This window comes from Notolepis coatsorum (assembly GCF_963971535.1).
Source record: "Notolepis coatsorum genome assembly, chromosome: 14".
Classification (NCBI taxonomy): domain Eukaryota; kingdom Metazoa; phylum Chordata; class Actinopteri; order Aulopiformes; family Paralepididae; genus Notolepis; species Notolepis coatsorum.
The window spans coordinates 93015289-93037287 of record NC_140178.1 but is presented as its reverse complement, the minus strand read 5'-3'; the positions used below and the strand labels follow the sequence as shown (position 1 = coordinate 93037287).

Genomic DNA, 21999 nt, shown 5'->3' with positions numbered 1-21999 from the left:
CTACCCTAACACTACTGCTCTACCCTAACATTACTGTCCTACCCTAACACTACTGCTATACCATAACACTGCTGCTCTACCCTAACACTACTGCTCTACCCTAACACTACTGCCCTACCCTAACACTACTGCTCTACCCTAACACTACTGCCCTACCCTAACACTACTGCTCTACCCTAACACTACTGCCCTACCCTAACACTACTGCTCTACCCTAACACTACTGCCCTACCCTAACACTACTGCCCTACCCTAACACTACTGCCCTACCCTAACACTACTGCCCTACCCTAACACTACTGCTCTACCCTAACACTACTGCCCTACCCTAACACTACTGCTCTACCCTAACACTACTGCTCTACCCTAACACTACTGCTCTACCCTAACACTACTGCTCTACCCTAACACTACTGCCCTACCCTAACACTACTGCTCTACCCTAACACTACTGCTCTACCATAACACTACTGCCCTACCCTAACACCACTGCTCTACCCTAACACTACTGTCCTACCCTAACACTACTGCTCTACCCTAACACTACTGCTCTACCCTAACACTACTGCTCTACCCTAACACTACTGCTCTACCCTAACACTACTGCTCTACCCTAACACTACTGCCCTACCCTAACACTACTGCTCTACCCTAACACTACTGCCCTACCCTAACACCACTGCTCTACACTAACACTACTGCCCTACCCTAACACTACTGCTCTACCCTAACACTACTGCCCTACCCTAACACTACTGCTCTACCCTAACACCACTGCTCTACCCTAACACTACTGCCCTACCCTAACACTACTGCTCTACCCTAACACTACTGCCCTACCCTAACACTACTGCTCTACCCTAACACCACTGCTCTACCCTAACACTACTGCTCTACACTAACACTACTGCCCTACCCTAACACTACTGCTCTACCCTAACACTACTGTCCTACCCTAACACTACTGCTCTACCCTAACACTACTGCTCTACCCTAACACTACTGCCCTACCCTAACACTACTGCTCTACCCTAACACCACTGCTCTACCCTAACACTACTGCTCTACCCTAACACTACTGCTCTACCCTAACACTACTGCTCTACACTAACACTACTGCTCTACCCTAACACTACTGCCCTACCCTAACACTACTGCCCTACCCTAACACTACTGTCCTACCCTAACACTACTGCTCTACCCTAACACTACTGCTCTACCCTAACACCACTGCTCTACCCTAACACCACTGCTCTACCCTAACACCACTGCTCTACCCTAACACTACTGCTCTACCCTAACACTACTGTCCTACCCTAACACTACTGCCCTACCCTAACACTACTGCCCTACCCTAACACTACTGCTCTACCCTAACACTACTGCTCTACCCTAACACTACTGCTCTACACTAACACTACTGTCCTACCCTAACACTACTGCCCTACCTTAACACTACTGCCCTATCCTAACACTACTGCCCTACCCTAACACTACTGCTCTACCCTAACACTACTGCCCTACCCTAACACTACTGCTCTACCCTAACACTACTGTCCTACCCTAACACTACTGTCCTACCCTAACACTACTGCCCTACCCTAACACTACTGCCCTACCCTAACACTACTGCCCTACCCTAACACTACTGCCCTACCCTAACACTACTGCTCTACCCTAACACTACTGCCCTACCCTAACACTACTGCCCTACCCTAACACTACTGCCCTACCCTAACACTACTGCTCTACCCTAACACTACTGCTCTACCCTAACACTACTGTCCTACCCTAACACTACTGCTCTACCCTAACACTACTGCTCTACCCTAACACTACTGCCCTACCCTAACACTACTGCCCTACCCTAACACTACTGCCCTACCCTAACACTACTGCTCTACCCTAACACTACTGCTCTACCCTAACACTACTGCTCTACCCTAACACTACTGCCCTACCCTAACACTACTGCCCTACCCTAACACTACTGCCCTACCCTAACACTGCTGCTCTACCCTAACACTACTGCCCTACCCTAACACTACTGCCCTACCCTAACACTACTGCTCTACCCTAACACTACTGCCCTACCCTAACACTACTGCTCTACCCTAACACTACTGTCCTACCCTAACACTACTGCTCTACCCTAACACTACTGCCCTACCCTAACACTACTGCTCTACCCTAACACTACTGCTCTACCCTAACACTACTGCTCTACCCTAACACTACTGCTCTACCCCAACACTACTGCCCTACCCTAACACTACTGCCCTACCCTAACACTACTGTTCTACCCTAACACTACTGCCCTACCCTAACACTACTGCCCTACCCCAACACTACTGCTCTACCATAACACTACTGCTCTACCCTAACACTACTGCCCTACCCTAACACTACTGCCCTACCATAACACTACTGCCCTACCCTAACACTACTGTCCTACCCTAACACTACTGCCCTACCCTAACACTACTGCCCTACCCTAACACTACTGTCCTACCCTAACACTACTGCCCTACCCTAACACTACTGTCCTACCCTAACACTACTGCCCTACCCTAACACTACTGCCCTACCCTAACACTACTGCCCTACCCTAACACTACTGTCCTACCCTAACACTACTGCCCTACCCTAACACTACTGCCCTACCCTAACACTACTGCTCTACCCTAACACTACTGTCCTACCCTAACACTGCTGCTCTACCCTAACACTACTGCTCTACCCTAACACTACTGCTCTACCCTAACACTACTGCTCTACCCTAACACTACTGCTCTACCCTAACACTACTGCTCTACCCTAACACTACTGCCCTACCCTAACACTACTGCTCTACCCTAACACTACTGCTCTACCCTAACACTACTGCTCTACCCTAACACTACTGCCCTACCCTAACACTACTGCTCTACCCTAACACTACTGTCCTACCCTAACACTACTGCCCTACCCTAACACTACTGCTCTACCCTAACACTACTGCTCTACCCTAACACTACTGCTCTACCCTAACACTACTGCTCTACCCTAACACTACTGCTCTACCCTAACACTACTGCCCTACCCTAACACTACTGCTCTACCCTAACACTACTGCTCTACCCTAACACTACTGCTCTACCCTAACACTACTGCTCTACCCTAACACTACTGTCCTACCCTAACACTACTGCTCTACCCTAACACTACTGCTCTACCATAACACTACTGCTCTACCCTAACACTACTGCCCTACCCTAACACTACTGCTCTACACTAACACTACTGCTCTACACTAACACTACTGCTCTACACTAACACTACTGCTCTACACTAACACTACTGCCCTACCCTAACACTACTGCCCTACCCTAACACTACTGTCCTACCCTAACACTACTGCCCTACCCTAACACTACTGCCCTACCCTAACACTACTGCTCTACCCTAACACTACTGTCCTACCCTAACACTACTGCTCTACCCTAACACTACTGCTCTACCATAACACTACTGCTCTACCCTAACACTACTGCCCTACCCTAACACTACTGTCCTACCCTAACACTACTGCTCTACCCTAACACTACTGCTCTACCCTAACACTACTGCCCTACCCTAACACTACTGCCCTACCCTAACACTACTGTCCTACCCTAACACTACTGCTCTACACTAACACTACTGCTCTACACTAACACTACTGCTCTACACTAACACTACTGCTCTACACTAACACTACTGCCCTACCCTAACACTACTGCCCTACCCTAACACTACTGTCCTACCCTAACACTACTCCCCTACCCTAACACTACTGCTCTACCCTAACACTACTGCTCTACCATAACACTACTGCTCTACCCTAACACTACTGTCCTACCCTAACACTACTGTCCTACCCTAACACTACTGCTCTACCCTAACACCACTGCTCTACCCTAACACCACTGCTCTACCCTAACACTACTGCTCTACCCTAACACTGCTGCCCTACCCTAACACTACTGCTCTACCCTAACACTACTGCTCTACACTAACACTACTTCCCTACCCTAACACTACTGCTCTACCCTAACACTACTGCTCTACCCTAACACTGCTGTCCTACCCTAACACTACTGCCCTACACTAACACTACTTCCCTACCCTAACACTACTGTCCTACCCTAACACTACTGCCCTACCCTAACACTACTGCTCTACCCTAACACTACTGCTCTACCCTAACACTACTGCTCTACCCTAACACTACTGCTCTACCCTAACACTACTGCTCTACCCTAACACTACTGCTCTACCCTAACACTACTGCTCTACCCTAACACTACTGCTCTACCCTAACACTACTGCTCTACACTAACACTACTGCCCTACCCTAACACTACTGCTCTACCCTAACACTACTGCTCTACCCTAACACTACTGCTCTACCCTAACACTGCTGTCCTACCCTAACACTACTGCCCTACCCTAACACTACTGTCCTACCCTAACACTACTGTCCTACCCTAACACTACTGTCCTACCCTAACACTACTGCCCTACCCTAACACTACTGCTCTACCCTAACACCACTGCTCTACCCTAACACTACTGCTCTACCCTAACACTACTGCTCTACCCTAACACTACTGCTCTACCCTAACACTACTGCTCTACCCTAACACTACTGCCCTACCCTGACACTACTGCTCTACCCTAACACTACTGCTCTACCCTAACACTACTGCCCTACCCTAACACTGCTGCTCTACCCTAACACTACTGCCCTACCCTAACACTACTGCTCTACCCTAACACTACTGCCCTACCCTAACACTACTGTCCTACCCTAACACTACTGCCCTACCCTAACACTACTGCTCTACCCTAACACTGCTGCTCTACCCTAACACTACTGCCCTACCCTAACACTACTGCTCTACCCTAACACTACTGCCCTACCCTAACACTACTGCTCTACCCTAACACTACTGCTCTACCCTAACACTACTGTCCTACCCTAACACTACTGCTCTACCCTAACACTACTGCCCTACCCTAACACTACTGCCCTACCCTAACACTACTGCTCTACCCTAACACTACTGCCCTACCCTAACACTACTGCTCTACCCTAACACTACTGCTCTACCCTAACACTACTGCCCTACCCTAACACTACTGCTCTACACTAACACTACTGCTCTACCCTAACACTACTACTCTACCCTAACACTACTGTCCTACCCTAACACTACTGTCCTACCCTAACACTACTGTCCTACCCTAACACTACTGCCCTACCCTAACACTACTGCTCTACCCTAACACTACTGCTCTACCCTAACACTACTGCCCTACCCTAACACTGCTGCTCTACCCTAACACTACTGCCCTACCCTAACACTACTGCTCTACCCTAACACTACTGCCCTACCCTAACACTACTGCTCTACCCTAACACTACTGCTCTACCCTAACACTACTGTCCTACCCTAACACTACTGCCCTACCCTAACACTACTGCTCTACCCTAACACTACTGCTCTACCCTAACACTACTGCTCTACCCTAACACTACTGCTCTACCCTAACACTACTGCCCTACCCTAACACTACTGCCCTACCCTAACACTACTGCCCTACCCTAACACTACTGCTCTACCCTAACACTACTGCCCTACCCTAACACTACTGCCCTACCCTAACACTACTGCCCTACCCTAACACTACTGCCTTACCATAACACTACTGCCCTACCCTAACACTACTGCTCTACCATAACACTACTGTCCTACACTAACACTATATATATCACTCTCTGTATTCCTCTACTTGTGTATATACCATTATATCTACAAAGGCAAACAGCAATAACACTATTATAATAACATTACTACTATATTATATATGTATATATATATATATTTTTTTTTTTCACTTGGTTATGTTTGTAAATACTCAAATCGATCTATATTCCAATTTACAATGGGCTAAGAAATTTCAAATATATTTTCAGATCAAACTCTTCAAGAATGTATGCGACTATGTACCAGATGGTAAAATAAAATTTGAATACATAAATCACAGATTGGGGCTTTAACAGGGATTGTGGTCCAGGAGGCCTGCAGTACCTTGGTGGGCCCATTGGCATAGATGGGGATCATGTTCTCCGCTCCCTGTTTGACCTTCAGCTCGATGTTTAGCTGGCGCTCCAGGGCTGTGATGCGGTCCTGATTGGCCGACGTCCGACTGACCGACCCTGGAGACTGGGGGGAATCTGGGAGGGGGAGGGGGTCAGGGGAATAAATATCAAGATAATAATAAATGTCGGACATTGTGCTCGTCACCAATGCAAGAGGCTGCGGTCTCGACTCCCGGAGTCAGCATTGCCTTGGCTTGGGCTGATCGCTATCCTAACTCGTTTGGCTGAGTTAGGGGGAGGGAAGCCGTGGGTGGGAAACTGGCCTTATATATATATATCCGGGCAGGGATGTAAAAAGTACCCAGAAATTATACTTAAGTGAAAGTATGGGTACCGTCTCAAACTCGTACTCAAGTAAAAGTCAGAGTATCTGGCAAAAAAACACACTTCAGTAAAAGTAAAAAAGTTTCCACTTTTAGATGTAAATGTACTAAACTTTTTTTCTGACCGTCTATTCTTCTGATAGCAGGTGTTTAATCAAAGCTCCCCGCTTTCTAGTCTTGCACAAGGACCAATCAGCATGGGTATGGGCGGGTTCATTTTCCATTGATGGGGATTTGATTGGCTGTTTTTAAATAAAGTGTGACCGCAGGATTAATAACGTTAACGTTAGTTCGGCCAGAGAAATGTAAGGAGTATAAAGTATGTATTTCTTTCTCCGAAATGTAATTGAGTAAAGGTACAAGTATACAGACCTAATAATACTCGAGTAAAGTACAAATCTTCCAAAACAGTACTTAAGTATTGTAACAAAGTACAATTACTCAAGTACTCGACACCCCTTGTATGCAGGCCACTTAGCCGGCCAGACCACCCGGAAGACTCCCGGTGCCCCCTGGTGGCCAGTCCGGGTCTGGTCTGGTGCACCCACCTCTGCTGTCGTCGGGCCCCTTCACCACGATGTGTGCGTCCAGCTCCTGCAGCTGAGCGTGGAGGTGGTCCAGCTTGCGGTTGGAGCTGCGGAGCTGGGACTCCACCTGGTGGGCGTTCCTCTTGTCCGTCGTGGCCCGCCGCAGGTTCTCCGCCCCCTCCTTGATCTTCAGCTCCCGGCGGATCTCCCGGCGGATCCTCTCGCGGTGCTCGTCCAGCCGCTGCTGCACGCTGGAGTCGGAGAAGTCGGTGCTCTGGTCCAGACCCAGCTGCTCCAGGACAGACAGCCCGCCGGGATCACCCTGAGAGAGGAGGAGGAGGAGGATGTGGAAGGAGAGAGAGAGAGAGAGAGAGAGAGAGAGAGAGAGAGAGAGAGAGAGAGAGAGAGAGAGAGAGAGAGAGAGAAAGAGAGAGAAAGAGGGATGAGGAGGGGCAGAAGAGAGACAGATTAGATTCAAATGTAGAAATCCGGGAGGGCGGATGAGGATGATGGGGGGGAAGGACCCGACAGGTCACTTATTATATCATGTTCCCACCGTCAGAACTTAATTTGAGAAACATGCGCTCAGCTATGCTGCTCCATTCTACTGGAACCTATTACAAAAATATTTGAAGCTAGATTCCCTCAAATTTAAAACAAACGCTCAACTGATGAAATGTGAGTCTATCATCGTGAAATGTGTGACTAGAGGGAGAATATTTAGTGATATGGGATTACTGTGGAAGGCTCTTATTTTTACTTTACTTTTACTTCTATTTTATTCAACAGTCTCATCAAGCGCAGCCATTACATCCCAACCTGAGCATGACATGAGAGCAAAATGGCCGTTATCAATATGTTCTAGGGCTGACCTCTACTAGTCAAATAGTCAACTAATCGATCAAAAGGAGCCGTAGTCGACTGCCAACCTCTTAGTCAGATGCAAAAGAAATAATTATGAAATTATATATATTATTATTTTTGGGGGGGGGGGGGTCATTCTTTCCAAAAGCTAAAGAGGCCTAGAAGCGTCGCTAACGCTAATGGTGCGCATACCAGCGAAAGAAACTGCCTAAGAAAACAGGCACAGAGGCACTGAAAGAGGATTTCACCCGTCTAATGAACACACTAGACTAGACAAATATCAAGATGTATCCATCAGTGGACCAATTGCATGCTTTCGCAGAGGACAAGAAGCCTTCAGTCGACTCCTTCAGACATTAAGCACCCCACACAGCCCAAATGGAATAACTACCAGTTGACTATTGGCAAATTTTAGCCAATGAAAGTCGACTATACAAATCCTTAGTCGGGGACAGGCCTAATATGGTCAATGCGAGAGGAACCAGTGATGAGGAGGAGAGGGAAGTTAAACGAGTTGGAGATCTCCAGCTGTGCAGCTCCCTGCTGTGCAGTAACGCTCTGACATTCTGACGGAGCACACGGAACAGTGGGGGGGGGGGGGGGGGGGGGGGACTGAGTCATTCTGCATGACGTCTGTGCGGGGGCTGATGCTGGGGGGGGTTCATAACAAAGTGAGCGGTGAGGTGAATGAAGGGCTGAAAGCTCTGTTCATGGCTCCTCTACTGATCGATGCTGAAAAGATTTAAAGGGGCAGTTTGCGTGAAAAACAACGACCATTTGTTTTGTGTCATGGATTGGATAATTTTTGGATAATTTTATCCACACTAGACACACTTGTCTATTATCAATTAGGCCCATCTATTAATTGTAGGTGGCTCTCATAAGGGGAGCGTGTCTGAAGAACCTTTTTGTGGGCAGTCTGTTCACTTTGCTCTGGACTCTGGAGGTCCACCCCTCTGCGTGGCCCTAGTACTGTAGCCTAGTGTTGTCACGATACTGGAATTTCGACTTCGATACGATACCTTGAAAGGTATCGAAAGTATCGATATTTTCAATACCCAAAAAAAAAAATATATATATATATATATTTTTTTTTTAACAAATTTTGCTTTTCTTGCTGGTTGATTCTCCTCAGCTTCGCTCTGGTACTATAAGAGAAGATAAATATAACACTTTTAAAACCATTTGTTTATCTTTAGATCAGACATTTAAAAATAACTAAATTATCTAATCTAAATCAAACCTGTTTAACCTAGCCATCTATAAAACATCATGCTAAAACTGTGAAACAAACTCCCCTAAAGAAAGAAATACATAGCAAACATGACTCAGTTATGCAATAGTGCTGCTGCTTTTTATTTGGTTAAAACAACAACTACAACAATTTTCATGACGGCGAGAGAGAGAGAGAGAGAGAGAGAGAGAGAGAGAGAGAGAGAGAGAGAGAGAGAGAGAGAGATTTCTCCGGAGCTATGCTCGGACTCGGAGCATTTATTAACGTTACATTTACAACAAGATTGCTGCTACTTAAACACTTCATGAAAACGGGGTAACGTTATGTCGAGTTCATACGTGTACTAGTGTAGTTAGTATGAACTCGACTTAACGTTACTCCGTTTCCATGAAGTAATTATAAAGGTGGCCAGCTAGCTAGCATAAGCTAACGTTAGCTAATAGCTATCGTTGGCACTGCTCTGTAACAACGCTTTAGCTTTTCCTTCGTCGTTTACTTCAAACCCGAAGTACTTCCAAACAGCACTTCTGCTGTTTTCTTTATCCACAAGCACAAGTTGCGGAGGCTCTGCACTGGCCATATTCGGAGCTAAAATCTTTGTTTACAAACTGAAGACAGGTCTCTGAGGCGGAGGAGGGGCCAGCGTGCTCTGCAGCAGCGTGTCTGTCTGTCAACAACTTGCGGTAGAACACTGCGAGCAAGCCAGCTGGTATCGATACTGCAGAAAGTATCGTTATTTCGGGAAATGAGTATCGAAACCGTTTTAAATATTCACTATCGATATTTCGATATTTTTGACAACACTACTGTAGCCTATAGATTATTCTTTGACAATTCTGCCTCGTGTCCTGTTCATGTTTGGAAATTACCTTGTTGCTGAAGTGACTATGAAAGGACATATTAACGTCATGGCTCGACGATAAGCACGGAAATAACCTACTACCCGTGACTGCATTGGGCTGCATTCAGTTCACTATAAACAACAACATTAAGGCTTTGATTATGATTTTGCCCGTCAGTATCTAAATGCAGAGGTTGTTTTGTGTAATACTTTGTGAAGAATGAGTTGCTTTTGCCTTCTCAAATCTCTCTTGCTGGTAACGTTATCCAGACATAACGTTTAATGTATTGACGCTCGCATACGATGCACAATTCTCACACACAATCACCATTTAATCCATATTATTGAGTTATTGAGACCACCAGAGGCCCAGAGAGCCCCTGTTTGTGTGTAGATTACGTGCATCGTCTTCATCTCACTCATTTCTATTGGAACATGTGCCCAAGCTAGCATGTTTTTATTAGAAAGAAGCCCAAGTATACTGTTTGAAGTACAAGGCCTCCAGGTTAGTCACATATCCTGCATTAAAAGGCAGCAGACATGAGTATTAATATTAATTATTATATTATATTATTAATAACCTGAAGGAACACTAAGATAACATGAGAGAAGAACACTAAGATAACATGAGAGAAGAACACTAAGATAACATGAGAGAAGAACACTAAGATAACATGAGAGAACACTAAGATAACATGAGAGAACACTAAGATAACATGAGAGAAGAACACTAAGATAACATGAGAGAAGAACACTAAGATAACATGAGAGAAGAACACTAAGATAACATGAGAGAAGAACACTAAGATAACATGAGAAAAGAACACTAAGATAACATGAGAGAAGAACACTAAGATAACATGAGAGAAGAACACTAAGATAACATGAGAGAAGAACACTAAGATAACATGAGAGAAGAACACTAAGATAACATGAGAGAAGAACACCAAGATAACATGAGAGAAGAACACTAAGATAACATGATAGAACACTAAAATAACATGAGAGAAGAACACTAAGATAACATGAGAGAAGAACACTAAGATAACATGAGAGAAGAACACTAAGATAACATGAGAGAAGAACACTAAGATAACATGATAGAACACTAAGATAACATGAGAGAAGAACACTAAGATAACACGAGAGAAGAACACTAAGATAACATGAGAGAAGAACACTAAGATAACATGAGAGAAGAACACTAAGATAACATGAGAGAAGAACACTAAGATAACATGAGAGAAGAACACTAAGATAACATGAGAGAAGAACACTAAGATAACATGAGAGAACACTAAGATAACATGAGAGAAGAACACTAAGATAACATGAGAGAAGAACACTAAGATAACATGAGAACACTAAGATAACATGAGTGAAGAACACTAAGATAACATGAGAGAAGAACACTAAGATAACATGATAGAAGAACACTAAGATAACATGAGAGAACACTAAGATAACATGAGAGAAGACTAAGATAACATGAGAGAAGACTAAGATAACATGAGAGAAGAACACTAAGATAACATGATAGAACACTAAGATAACATGAGAGAAGAACACTAAGATAACATGAGAGAACACTAAGATAACATGAGAGAAGAACACTAAGATAACATGAGAGAACACTAAGATAACATGAGAGAAGAACACTAAGATAACATGAGAGAAGAACACTAAGATAACATGAGAGAAGAACACTAAGATAACATGAGAGAAGAACACTAAGATAACCTGAGAGAAGAACACTAAGATAACATGAGAGAAGAACACTAAGATAACATGAGAGAAGAACACTAAGATAACCTGAGAGAAGAACACTAAGATAACATGAGAGAACACTAAGATAACATGAGAGAAGAACACTAAGATAACATGAGAGAAGAACACTAAGATAACATGAGAGAAGAACACTAAGATAACATGAGAGAAGAACACTAAGATACCATGAGAAGAAGAACACTAAGATAACATGAGAGAAGAACACTAAGATAACATGAGAGAAGAACACTAAGATAACATGAGAGAAGAACACTAAGATAACATGAGAGAAGAACACTAAGATAACATGAGAGAAGAACACTAAGATAACATGAGAGAACACTAAGATAACATGAGAGAACACTAAGATAACATGAGAGAAGAACACTAAGATAACATGAGAGAAGAACACTAAGATAACCTGAGAGAACACTAAGATAACATGAGAGAAGAACACTAAGATAACATGAGAGAAGAACACTAAGATAACATGAGAGAAGAACACTAAGATAACATGAGAGAACACTAAGATAACATGAGAGAAGAACACTAAGATAACATGAGAGAACACTAAGATAACATGAGAGAAGAACACTAAGATAACCTGAGAGAAGAACACTAAGATAACATGAGAGAAGAACACTAAGATAACATGAGAGAACACTAAGATAACATGAGAGAAGAACACTAAGATAACATGAGACAAGAACACTAAAATAACATGAGAGAAGAACACTAAGATAACATGAGAGAAGAACACTAAGATAACATGAGAGAAGAACACTAAGATAACATGAGAGAAGAACACTAAGATAACATGAGAGAACACTAAGATAACATGAGAGAACACTAAGATAACATGAGAGAAGAACACTAAGATAACATGAGAGAAGAACACTAAGATAACATGAGAGAAGAACACTAAGATAACATGAGAGAAGAACACTAAGATAACAAGAGAGAAGAACACTAAGATAACATGAGAGAAGAACACTAAGATAACATGATAGAACACTAAGATAACATGAGAGAAGAACACTAAGATAACATGAGAGAAGAACACTAAGATAACATGAGAGAAGAACACCAAGATAACATGAGAGAAGAACACTAAGATAACATGATAGAACACTAAGATAACATGAGAGAAGAACACTAAGATAACATGAGAGAAGAACACTAAGATAACATGAGAGAAGAACACTAAGATAACATGAGAGAAGAACACTAAGATAACATGATAGAACACTAAGATAACATGAGAGAAGAACACTAAGATAACACGAGAGAAGAACACTAAGATAACATGAGAGAAGAACACTAAGATAACATGATAGAACACTAAGATAACATGAGAGAAGAACACTAAGATAACATGAGAGAAGAACACTAAGATAACATGAGAGAAGAACACTAAGATAACCTGAGAGAAGAACACTAAGATAACATGAGAGAAGAACACTAAGATAACCTGAGAGAAGAACACTAAGATAACATGAGAGAAGAACACTAAGATAACATGAGAGAAGAACACTAAGATAACATGAGAGAAGAACACTAAGATAACATGAGAGAAGAACACTAAGATAACATGATAGAACACTAAGATAACATGAGAGAAGAACACTAAGATAACATGAGAGAAGAACACTAAGATAACATGAGAGAACACTAAGATAACATGAGTGAAGAACACTAAGATAACATGAGAGAAGAACACTAAGATAACATGATAGAACACTAAGATAACATGAGAGAAGAACACTAAGATAACATGAGAGAACACTAAGATAACATGAGAGAAGACTAAGATAACATGAGAGAAGACTAAGATAACATGAGAGAAGAACACTAAGATAACGTGATAGAACACTAAGATAACATGAGAGAAGAACACTAAGATAACATGAGAGAACACTAAGATAACATGAGAGAAGAACACTAAGATAACATGAGAGAACACTAAGATAACATGAGAGAAGAACACTAAGATAACATGAGAGAAGAACACTAAGATAACATGAGAGAAGAACACTAAGATAACATGAGAGAAGAACACTAAGATAACATGAGAGAACACTAAGATAACATGAGAGAAGAACACTAAGATAACATGAGAGAAGAACACTAAGATAACATGAGAGAAGAACACTAAGATAACATGAGAGAACACTAAGATAACATGAGAGAACACTAAGATAACATGAGAGAAGAACACTAAGATAACATGAGAGAAGAACACTAAGATAACATGAGAGAAGAACACTAAGATAACATGAGAGAAGAACACTAAGATAACATGAGAGAAGAACACTAAGATAACATGAGAGAAGAACACTAAGATAACATGAGAGAAGAACACTAAGATAACATGAGAGAAGAACACCAAGATAACATGAGAGAAGAACACTAAGATAACATGATAGAACACTAAGATAACATGAGAGAAGAACACTAAGATAACATGAGAGAAGAACACTAAGATAACATGAGAGAAGAACACTAAGATAACATGAGAAGAACACTAAGATAACATGATAGAACACTAAGATAACATGAGAGAAGAACACTAAGATAACACGAGAGAAGAACACTAAGATAACATGAGAGAAGAACACTAAGATAACATGAGAGAAGAACACTAAGATAACATGAGAGAAGAACACTAAGATAACATGAGAGAAGAACACTAAGATAACATGAGAGAAGAACACTAAGATAACATGAGAGAACACTAAGATAACATGAGAGAAGAACACTAAGATAACATGAGAGAAGAACACTAAGATAACATGAGAACACTAAGATAACATGAGTGAAGAACACTAAGATAACATGAGAGAAGAACACTAAGATAACATGATAGAAGAACACTAAGATAACATGAGAGAACACTAAGATAACATGAGAGAAGACTAAGATAACATGAGAGAAGACTAAGATAACATGAGAGAAGAACACTAAGATAACATGATAGAACACTAAGATAACATGAGAGAAGAACACTAAGATAACATGAGAGAACACTAAGATAACATGAGAGAAGAACACTAAGATAACATGAGAGAACACTAAGATAACATGAGAGAAGAACACTAAGATAACATGAGAGAAGAACACTAAGATAACATGAGAGAAGAACACTAAGATAACATGAGAGAAGAACACTAAGATAACCTGAGAGAAGAACACTAAGATAACATGAGAGAAGAACACTAAGATAACATGAGAGAAGAACACTAAGATAACCTGAGAGAAGAACACTAAGATAACATGAGAGAACACTAAGATAACATGAGAGAAGAACACTAAGATAACATGAGAGAAGAACACTAAGATAACATGAGAGAAGAACACTAAGATAACATGAGAGAAGAACACTAAGATACCATGAGAAGAAGAACACTAAGATAACATGAGAGAAGAACACTAAGATAACATGAGAGAAGAACACTAAGATAACATGAGAGAAGAACACTAAGATAACATGAGAGAAGAACACTAAGATAACATGAGAGAAGAACACTAAGATAACATGAGAGAAGAACACTAAGATAACATGAGAGAACACTAAGATAACATGAGAGAAGAACACTAAGATAACATGAGAGAAGAACACTAAGATAACCTGAGAGAACACTAAGATAACATGAGAGAAGAACACTAAGATAACATGAGAGAAGAACACTAAGATAACATGAGAGAAGAACACTAAGATAACATGAGAGAACACTAAGATAACATGAGAGAAGAACACTAAGATAACATGAGAGAACACTAAGATAACATGAGAGAAGAACACTAAGATAACCTGAGAGAAGAACACTAAGATAACATGAGAGAAGAACACTAAGATAACATGAGAGAACACTAAGATAACATGAGAGAAGAACACTAAGATAACATGAGACAAGAACACTAAAATAACATGAGAGAAGAACACTAAGATAACATGAGAGAAGAACACTAAGATAACATGAGAGAAGAACACTAAGATAACATGAGAGAAGAACACTAAGATAACATGAGAGAACACTAAGATAACATGAGAGAACACTAAGATAACATGAGAGAAGAACACTAAGATAACATGAGAGAAGAACACTAAGATAACATGAGAGAAGAACACTAAGATAACATGAGAGAAGAACACTAAGATAACATGAGAGAAGAACACTAAGATAACATGATAGAACACTAAGATAACATGAGAGAAGAACACTAAGATAACATGAGAGAAGAACACTAAGATAACATGAGAGAAGAACACCAAGATAACATGAGAGAAGAACACTAAGATAACATGATAGAACACTAAGATAACATGAGAGAAGAACACTAAGATAACATGAGAGAAGAACACTAAGATAACATGAGAGAAGAACACTAAGATAACATGAGAGAAGAACACTAAGATAACATGATAGAACACTAAGATAACATGAGAGAAGAACACTAAGATAACACGAGAGAAGAACACTAAGATAACATGAGAGAAGAACACTAAGATAACATGATAGAACACTAAGATAACATGAGAGAAGAACACTAAGATAACATGAGAGAAGAACACTAAGATAACATGAGAGAAGAACACTAAGATAACCTGAGAGAAGAACACTAAGATAACATGAGAGAAGAACACTAAGATAACCTGAGAGAAGAACACTAAGATAACATGAGAGAAGAACACTAAGATAACATGAGAGAAGAACACTAAGATAACATGAGAGAAGAACACTAAGATAACATGAGAGAAGAACACTAAGATAACATGAGAGAAGAACACTAAGATAACATGATAGAACACTAAGATAACATGAGAGAAGAACACTAAGATAACATGAGAGAAGAACACTAAGATAACATGAGAGAACACTAAGATAACATGAGTGAAGAACACTAAGATAACATGAGAGAAGAACACTAAGATAACATGATAGAACACTAAGATAACATGAGAGAAGAACACTAAGATAACATGAGAGAACACTAAGATAACATGAGAGAAGACTAAGATAACATGAGAGAAGACTAAGATAACATGAGAGAAGAACACTAAGATAACGTGATAGAACACTAAGATAACATGAGAGAAGAACACTAAGATAACATGAGAGAACACTAAGATAACATGAGAGAAGAACACTAAGATAACATGAGAGAACACTAAGATAACATGAGAGAAGAACACTAAGATAACATGAGAGAAGAACACTAAGATAACATGAGAGAAGAACACTAAGATAACATGAGAGAAGAACACTAAGATAACATGAGAGAACACTAAGATAACATGAGAGAAGAACACTAAGATAACATGAGAGAAGAACACTAAGATAACATGAGAGAAGAACACTAAGATAACATGAGAACACTAAGATAACATGAGTGAAGAACACTAAGATAACATGAGAGAAGAACACTAAGATAACATGATAGAAGAACACTAAGATAACATGAGAGAACACTAAGATAACATGAGAGAAGACTAAGATAACATGAGAGAAGACTAAGATAACATGAGAGAAGAACACTAAGATAACATGATAGAACACTAAGATAACATGAGAGAAGAACACTAAGATAACATGAGAGAACACTAAGATAACATGAGAGAAGAACACTAAGATAACATGAGAGAACACTAAGATAACATGAGAGAAGAACACTAAGATAACATGAGAGAAGAACACTAAGATAACCTGAGAGAAGAACACTAAGATAACATGAGAGAAGAACACTAAGATAACATGAGAGAAGAACACTAAGATAACATGATAGAACACTAAGATAACATGAGAGAAGAACACTAAGATAACATGAGAGAAGAACACTAAGATAACATGAGAGAAGAACACTAAGATAACATGAGAGAAGAACACTAAGATAACATGAGAGAAGAACACTAAGATAACATGAGAGAAGAACACTAAGATAACATGATAGAACACTAAGATAACATGAGAGAAGAACACTAAGATAACATGAGAGAAGAACACTAAGATAACATGAGAGAACACTAAGATAACATGAGTGAAGAACACTAAGATAACATGAGAGAAGAACACTAAGATAACATGATAGAACACTAAGATAACATGAGAGAAGAACACTAAGATAACATGAGAGAAGAACACTAAGATAACATGAGAGAAGAACACTAAGATAACCTGAGAGAAGAACACTAAGATAACATGAGAGAAGAACACTAAGATAACCTGAGAGAAGAACACTAAGATAACATGAGAGAAGAACACTAAGATAACATGAGAGAAGAACACTAAGATAACATGAGAGAAGAACACTAAGATAACATGAGAGAAGAACACTAAGATAACATGAGAGAAGAACACTAAGATAACATGATAGAACACTAAGATAACATGAGAGAAGAACACTAAGATAACATGAGAGAAGAACACTAAGATAACATGAGAGAACACTAAGATAACATGAGTGAAGAACACTAAGATAACATGAGAGAAGAACACTAAGATAACATGATAGAACACTAAGATAACATGAGAGAAGAACACTAAGATAACATGAGAGAACACTAAGATAACATGAGAGAAGACTAAGATAACATGAGAGAAGACTAAGATAACATGAGAGAAGAACACTAAGATAACGTGATAGAACACTAAGATAACATGAGAGAAGAACACTAAGATAACATGAGAGAACACTAAGATAACATGAGAGAAGAACACTAAGATAACATGAGAGAACACTAAGATAACATGAGAGAAGAACACTAAGATAACATGAGAGAAGAACACTAAGATAACATGAGAGAAGAACACTAAGATAACATGAGAGAAGAACACTAAGATAACATGAGAGAACACTAAGATAACATGAGAGAAGAACACTAAGATAACATGAGAGAAGAACACTAAGATAACATGAGAGAAGAACACTAAGATAACATGAGAGAACACTAAGATAACATGAGAGAACACTAAGATAACATGAGAGAAGAACACTAAGATAACATGAGAGAAGAACACTAAGATAACATGAGAGAAGAACACTAAGATAACATGAGAGAAGAACACTAAGATAACATGAGAGAAGAACACTAAGATAACATGAGAGAAGAACACTAAGATAACATGAGAGAAGAACACTAAGATAACATGAGAGAAGAACACCAAGATAACATGAGAGAAGAACACTAAGATAACATGATAGAACACTAAGATAACATGAGAGAAGAACACTAAGATAACATGAGAGAAGAACACTAAGATAACATGAGAGAAGAACACTAAGATAACATGAGAGAAGAACACTAAGATAACATGATAGAACACTAAGATAACATGAGAGAAGAACACTAAGATAACACGAGAGAAGAACACTAAGATAACATGAGAGAAGAACACTAAGATAACATGAGAGAAGAACACTAAGATAACATGAGAGAAGAACACTAAGATAACATGAGAGAAGAACACTAAGATAACATGAGAGAAGAACACTAAGATAACATGAGAGAACACTAAGATAACATGAGAGAAGAACACTAAGATAACATGAGAGAAGAACACTAAGATAACATGAGAACACTAAGATAACATGAGTGAAGAACACTAAGATAACATGAGAGAAGAACACTAAGATAACATGATAGAAGAACACTAAGATAACATGAGAGAACACTAAGATAACATGAGAGAAGACTAAGATAACATGAGAGAAGACTAAGATAACATGAGAGAAGAACACTAAGATAACATGATAGAACACTAAGATAACATGAGAGAAGAACACTAAGATAACATGAGAGAACACTAAGATAACATGAGAGAAGAACACTAAGATAACATGAGAGAAGAACACTAAGATAACATGAGAGAAGAACACTAAGATAACATGAGAGAAGAACACTAAGATAACCTGAGAGAAGAACACTAAGATAACATGAGAGAAGAACACTAAGATAACATGAGAGAAGAACACTAAGATAACCTGAGAGAAGAACACTAAGATAACATGAGAGAACACTAAGATAACATGAGAGAAGAACACTAAGATAACATGAGAGAAGAACACTAAGATAACATGAGAGAAGAACACTAAGATAACATGAGAGAAGAACACTAAGATACCATGAGAAGAAGAACACTAAGATAACATGAGAGAAGAACACTAAGATAACATGAGAGAAGAACACTAAGATAACATGAGAGAAGAACACTAAGATAACATGAGAGAAGAACACTAAGATAACATGAGAGAAGAACACTAAGATAACATGAGAGAACACTAAGATAACATGAGAGAACACTAAGATAACATGAGAGAACACTAAGATAACATGAGAGAAGAACACTAAGATAACATGAGAGAAGAACACTAAGATAACATGAGAGAAGAACACTAAGATAACATGAGAGAAGAACACTAAGATAACATGAGAGAACACTAAGATAACATGAGAGAAGAACACTAAGATAACATGAGAGAACACTAAGATAACATGAGAGAAGAACACTAAGATAACATGAGAGAAGAACACTAAGATAACATGAGAGAAGAACACTAAGATAACATGAGAGAACACTAAGATAACATGAGAGAAGAACACTAAGATAACATGAGACAAGAACACTAAAATAACATGAGAGAAGAACACTAAGATAACATGAGAGAAGAACACTAAGATAACATGAGAGAAGAACACTAAGATAACATGAGAGAAGAACACTAAGATAACATGAGAGAACACTAAGATAACATGAGAGAACACTAAGATAACATGAGAGAAGAACACTAAGATAACATGAGAGAAGAACACTAAGATAACATGAGAGAAGAACACTAAGATAACATGAGAGAAGAACACTAAGATAACATGAGAGAAGAACACTAAGATAACATGAGAGAAGAACACTAAGATAACATGATAGAACACTAAGATAACATGAGAGAAGAACACTAAGATAACATGAGAGAAGAACACTAAGATAACATGAGAGAAGAACACCAAGATAACATGAGAGAAGAACACTAAGATAACATGATAGAACACTAAGATAACATGAGAGAAGAACACTAAGATAACATGAGAGAAGAACACTAAGATAACATGAGAGAAGAACACTAAGATAACATGAGAGAAGAACACTAAGATAACATGATAGAACACTAAGATAACATGAGAGAAGAACACTAAGATAACACGAGAGAAGAACACTAAGATAACATGAGAGAAGAACACTAAGATAACATGATAGAACACTAAGATAACATGAGAGAAGAACACTAAGATAACATGAGAGAAGAACACTAAGATAACATGAGAGAAGAACACTAAGATAACCTGAGAGAAGAACACTAAGATAACATGAGAGAAGAACACTAAGATAACCTGAGAGAAGAACACTAAGATAACATGAGAGAAGAACACTAAGATAACATGAGAGAAGAACACTAAGATAACATGAGAGAAGAACACTAAGATAACATGAGAGAAGAACACTAAGATAACATGAGAGAAGAACACTAAGATAACATGATAGAACACTAAGATAACATGAGAGAAGAACACTAAGATAACATGAGAGAAGAACACTAAGATAACATGAGAGAACACTAAGATAACATGAGTGAAGAACACTAAGATAACATGAGAGAAGAACACTAAGATAACATGATAGAACACTAAGATAACATGAGAGAAGAACACTAAGATAACATGAGAGAACACTAAGATAACATGAGAGAAGACTAAGATAACATGAGAGAAGACTAAGATAACATGAGAGAAGAACACTAAGATAACGTGATAGAACACTAAGATAACATGAGAGAACACTAAGATAACATGAGAGAAGAACACTAAGATAACATGAGAGAACACTAAGATAACATGAGAGAAGAACACTAAGATAACATGAGAGAAGAACACTAAGATAACATGAGAGAAGAACACTAAGATAACATGAGAGAAGAACACTAAGATAACATGAGAGAACACTAAGATAACATGAGAGAAGAACACTAAGATAACATGAGAGAAGAACACTAAGATAACATGAGAGAAGAACACTAAGATAACATGAGAACACTAAGATAACATGAGTGAAGAACACTAAGATAACATGAGAGAAGAACACTAAGATAACATGATAGAAGAACACTAAGATAACATGAGAGAACACTAAGATAACATGAGAGAAGACTAAGATAACATGAGAGAAGACTAAGATAACATGAGAGAAGAACACTAAGATAACATGATA

At 39.6% G+C, this 21999-nt stretch overlaps 1 protein-coding gene across 2 annotated transcripts in view; it reads right to left on the bottom strand.

Moving 5' to 3' along the window:
* The window catches only part of LOC311240741 (serine/threonine-protein kinase N1-like), a 222827-nt gene that overhangs the window by 87456 nt on the left and 113372 nt on the right, over window positions 1-21999 (bottom strand). For both annotated transcript variants that reach the window (XM_084329313.1, XM_084329312.1), the window contains exons 2-3: window positions 7059-7359; window positions 6117-6262 (exon numbers count right to left, since the gene is read on the bottom strand). In XM_084329313.1, coding sequence (XP_084185439.1) covers window positions 6117-6262; window positions 7059-7359 — 447 coding nt within the window. The remainder of the gene's footprint in view (window positions 1-6116; window positions 6263-7058; window positions 7360-21999) is intronic.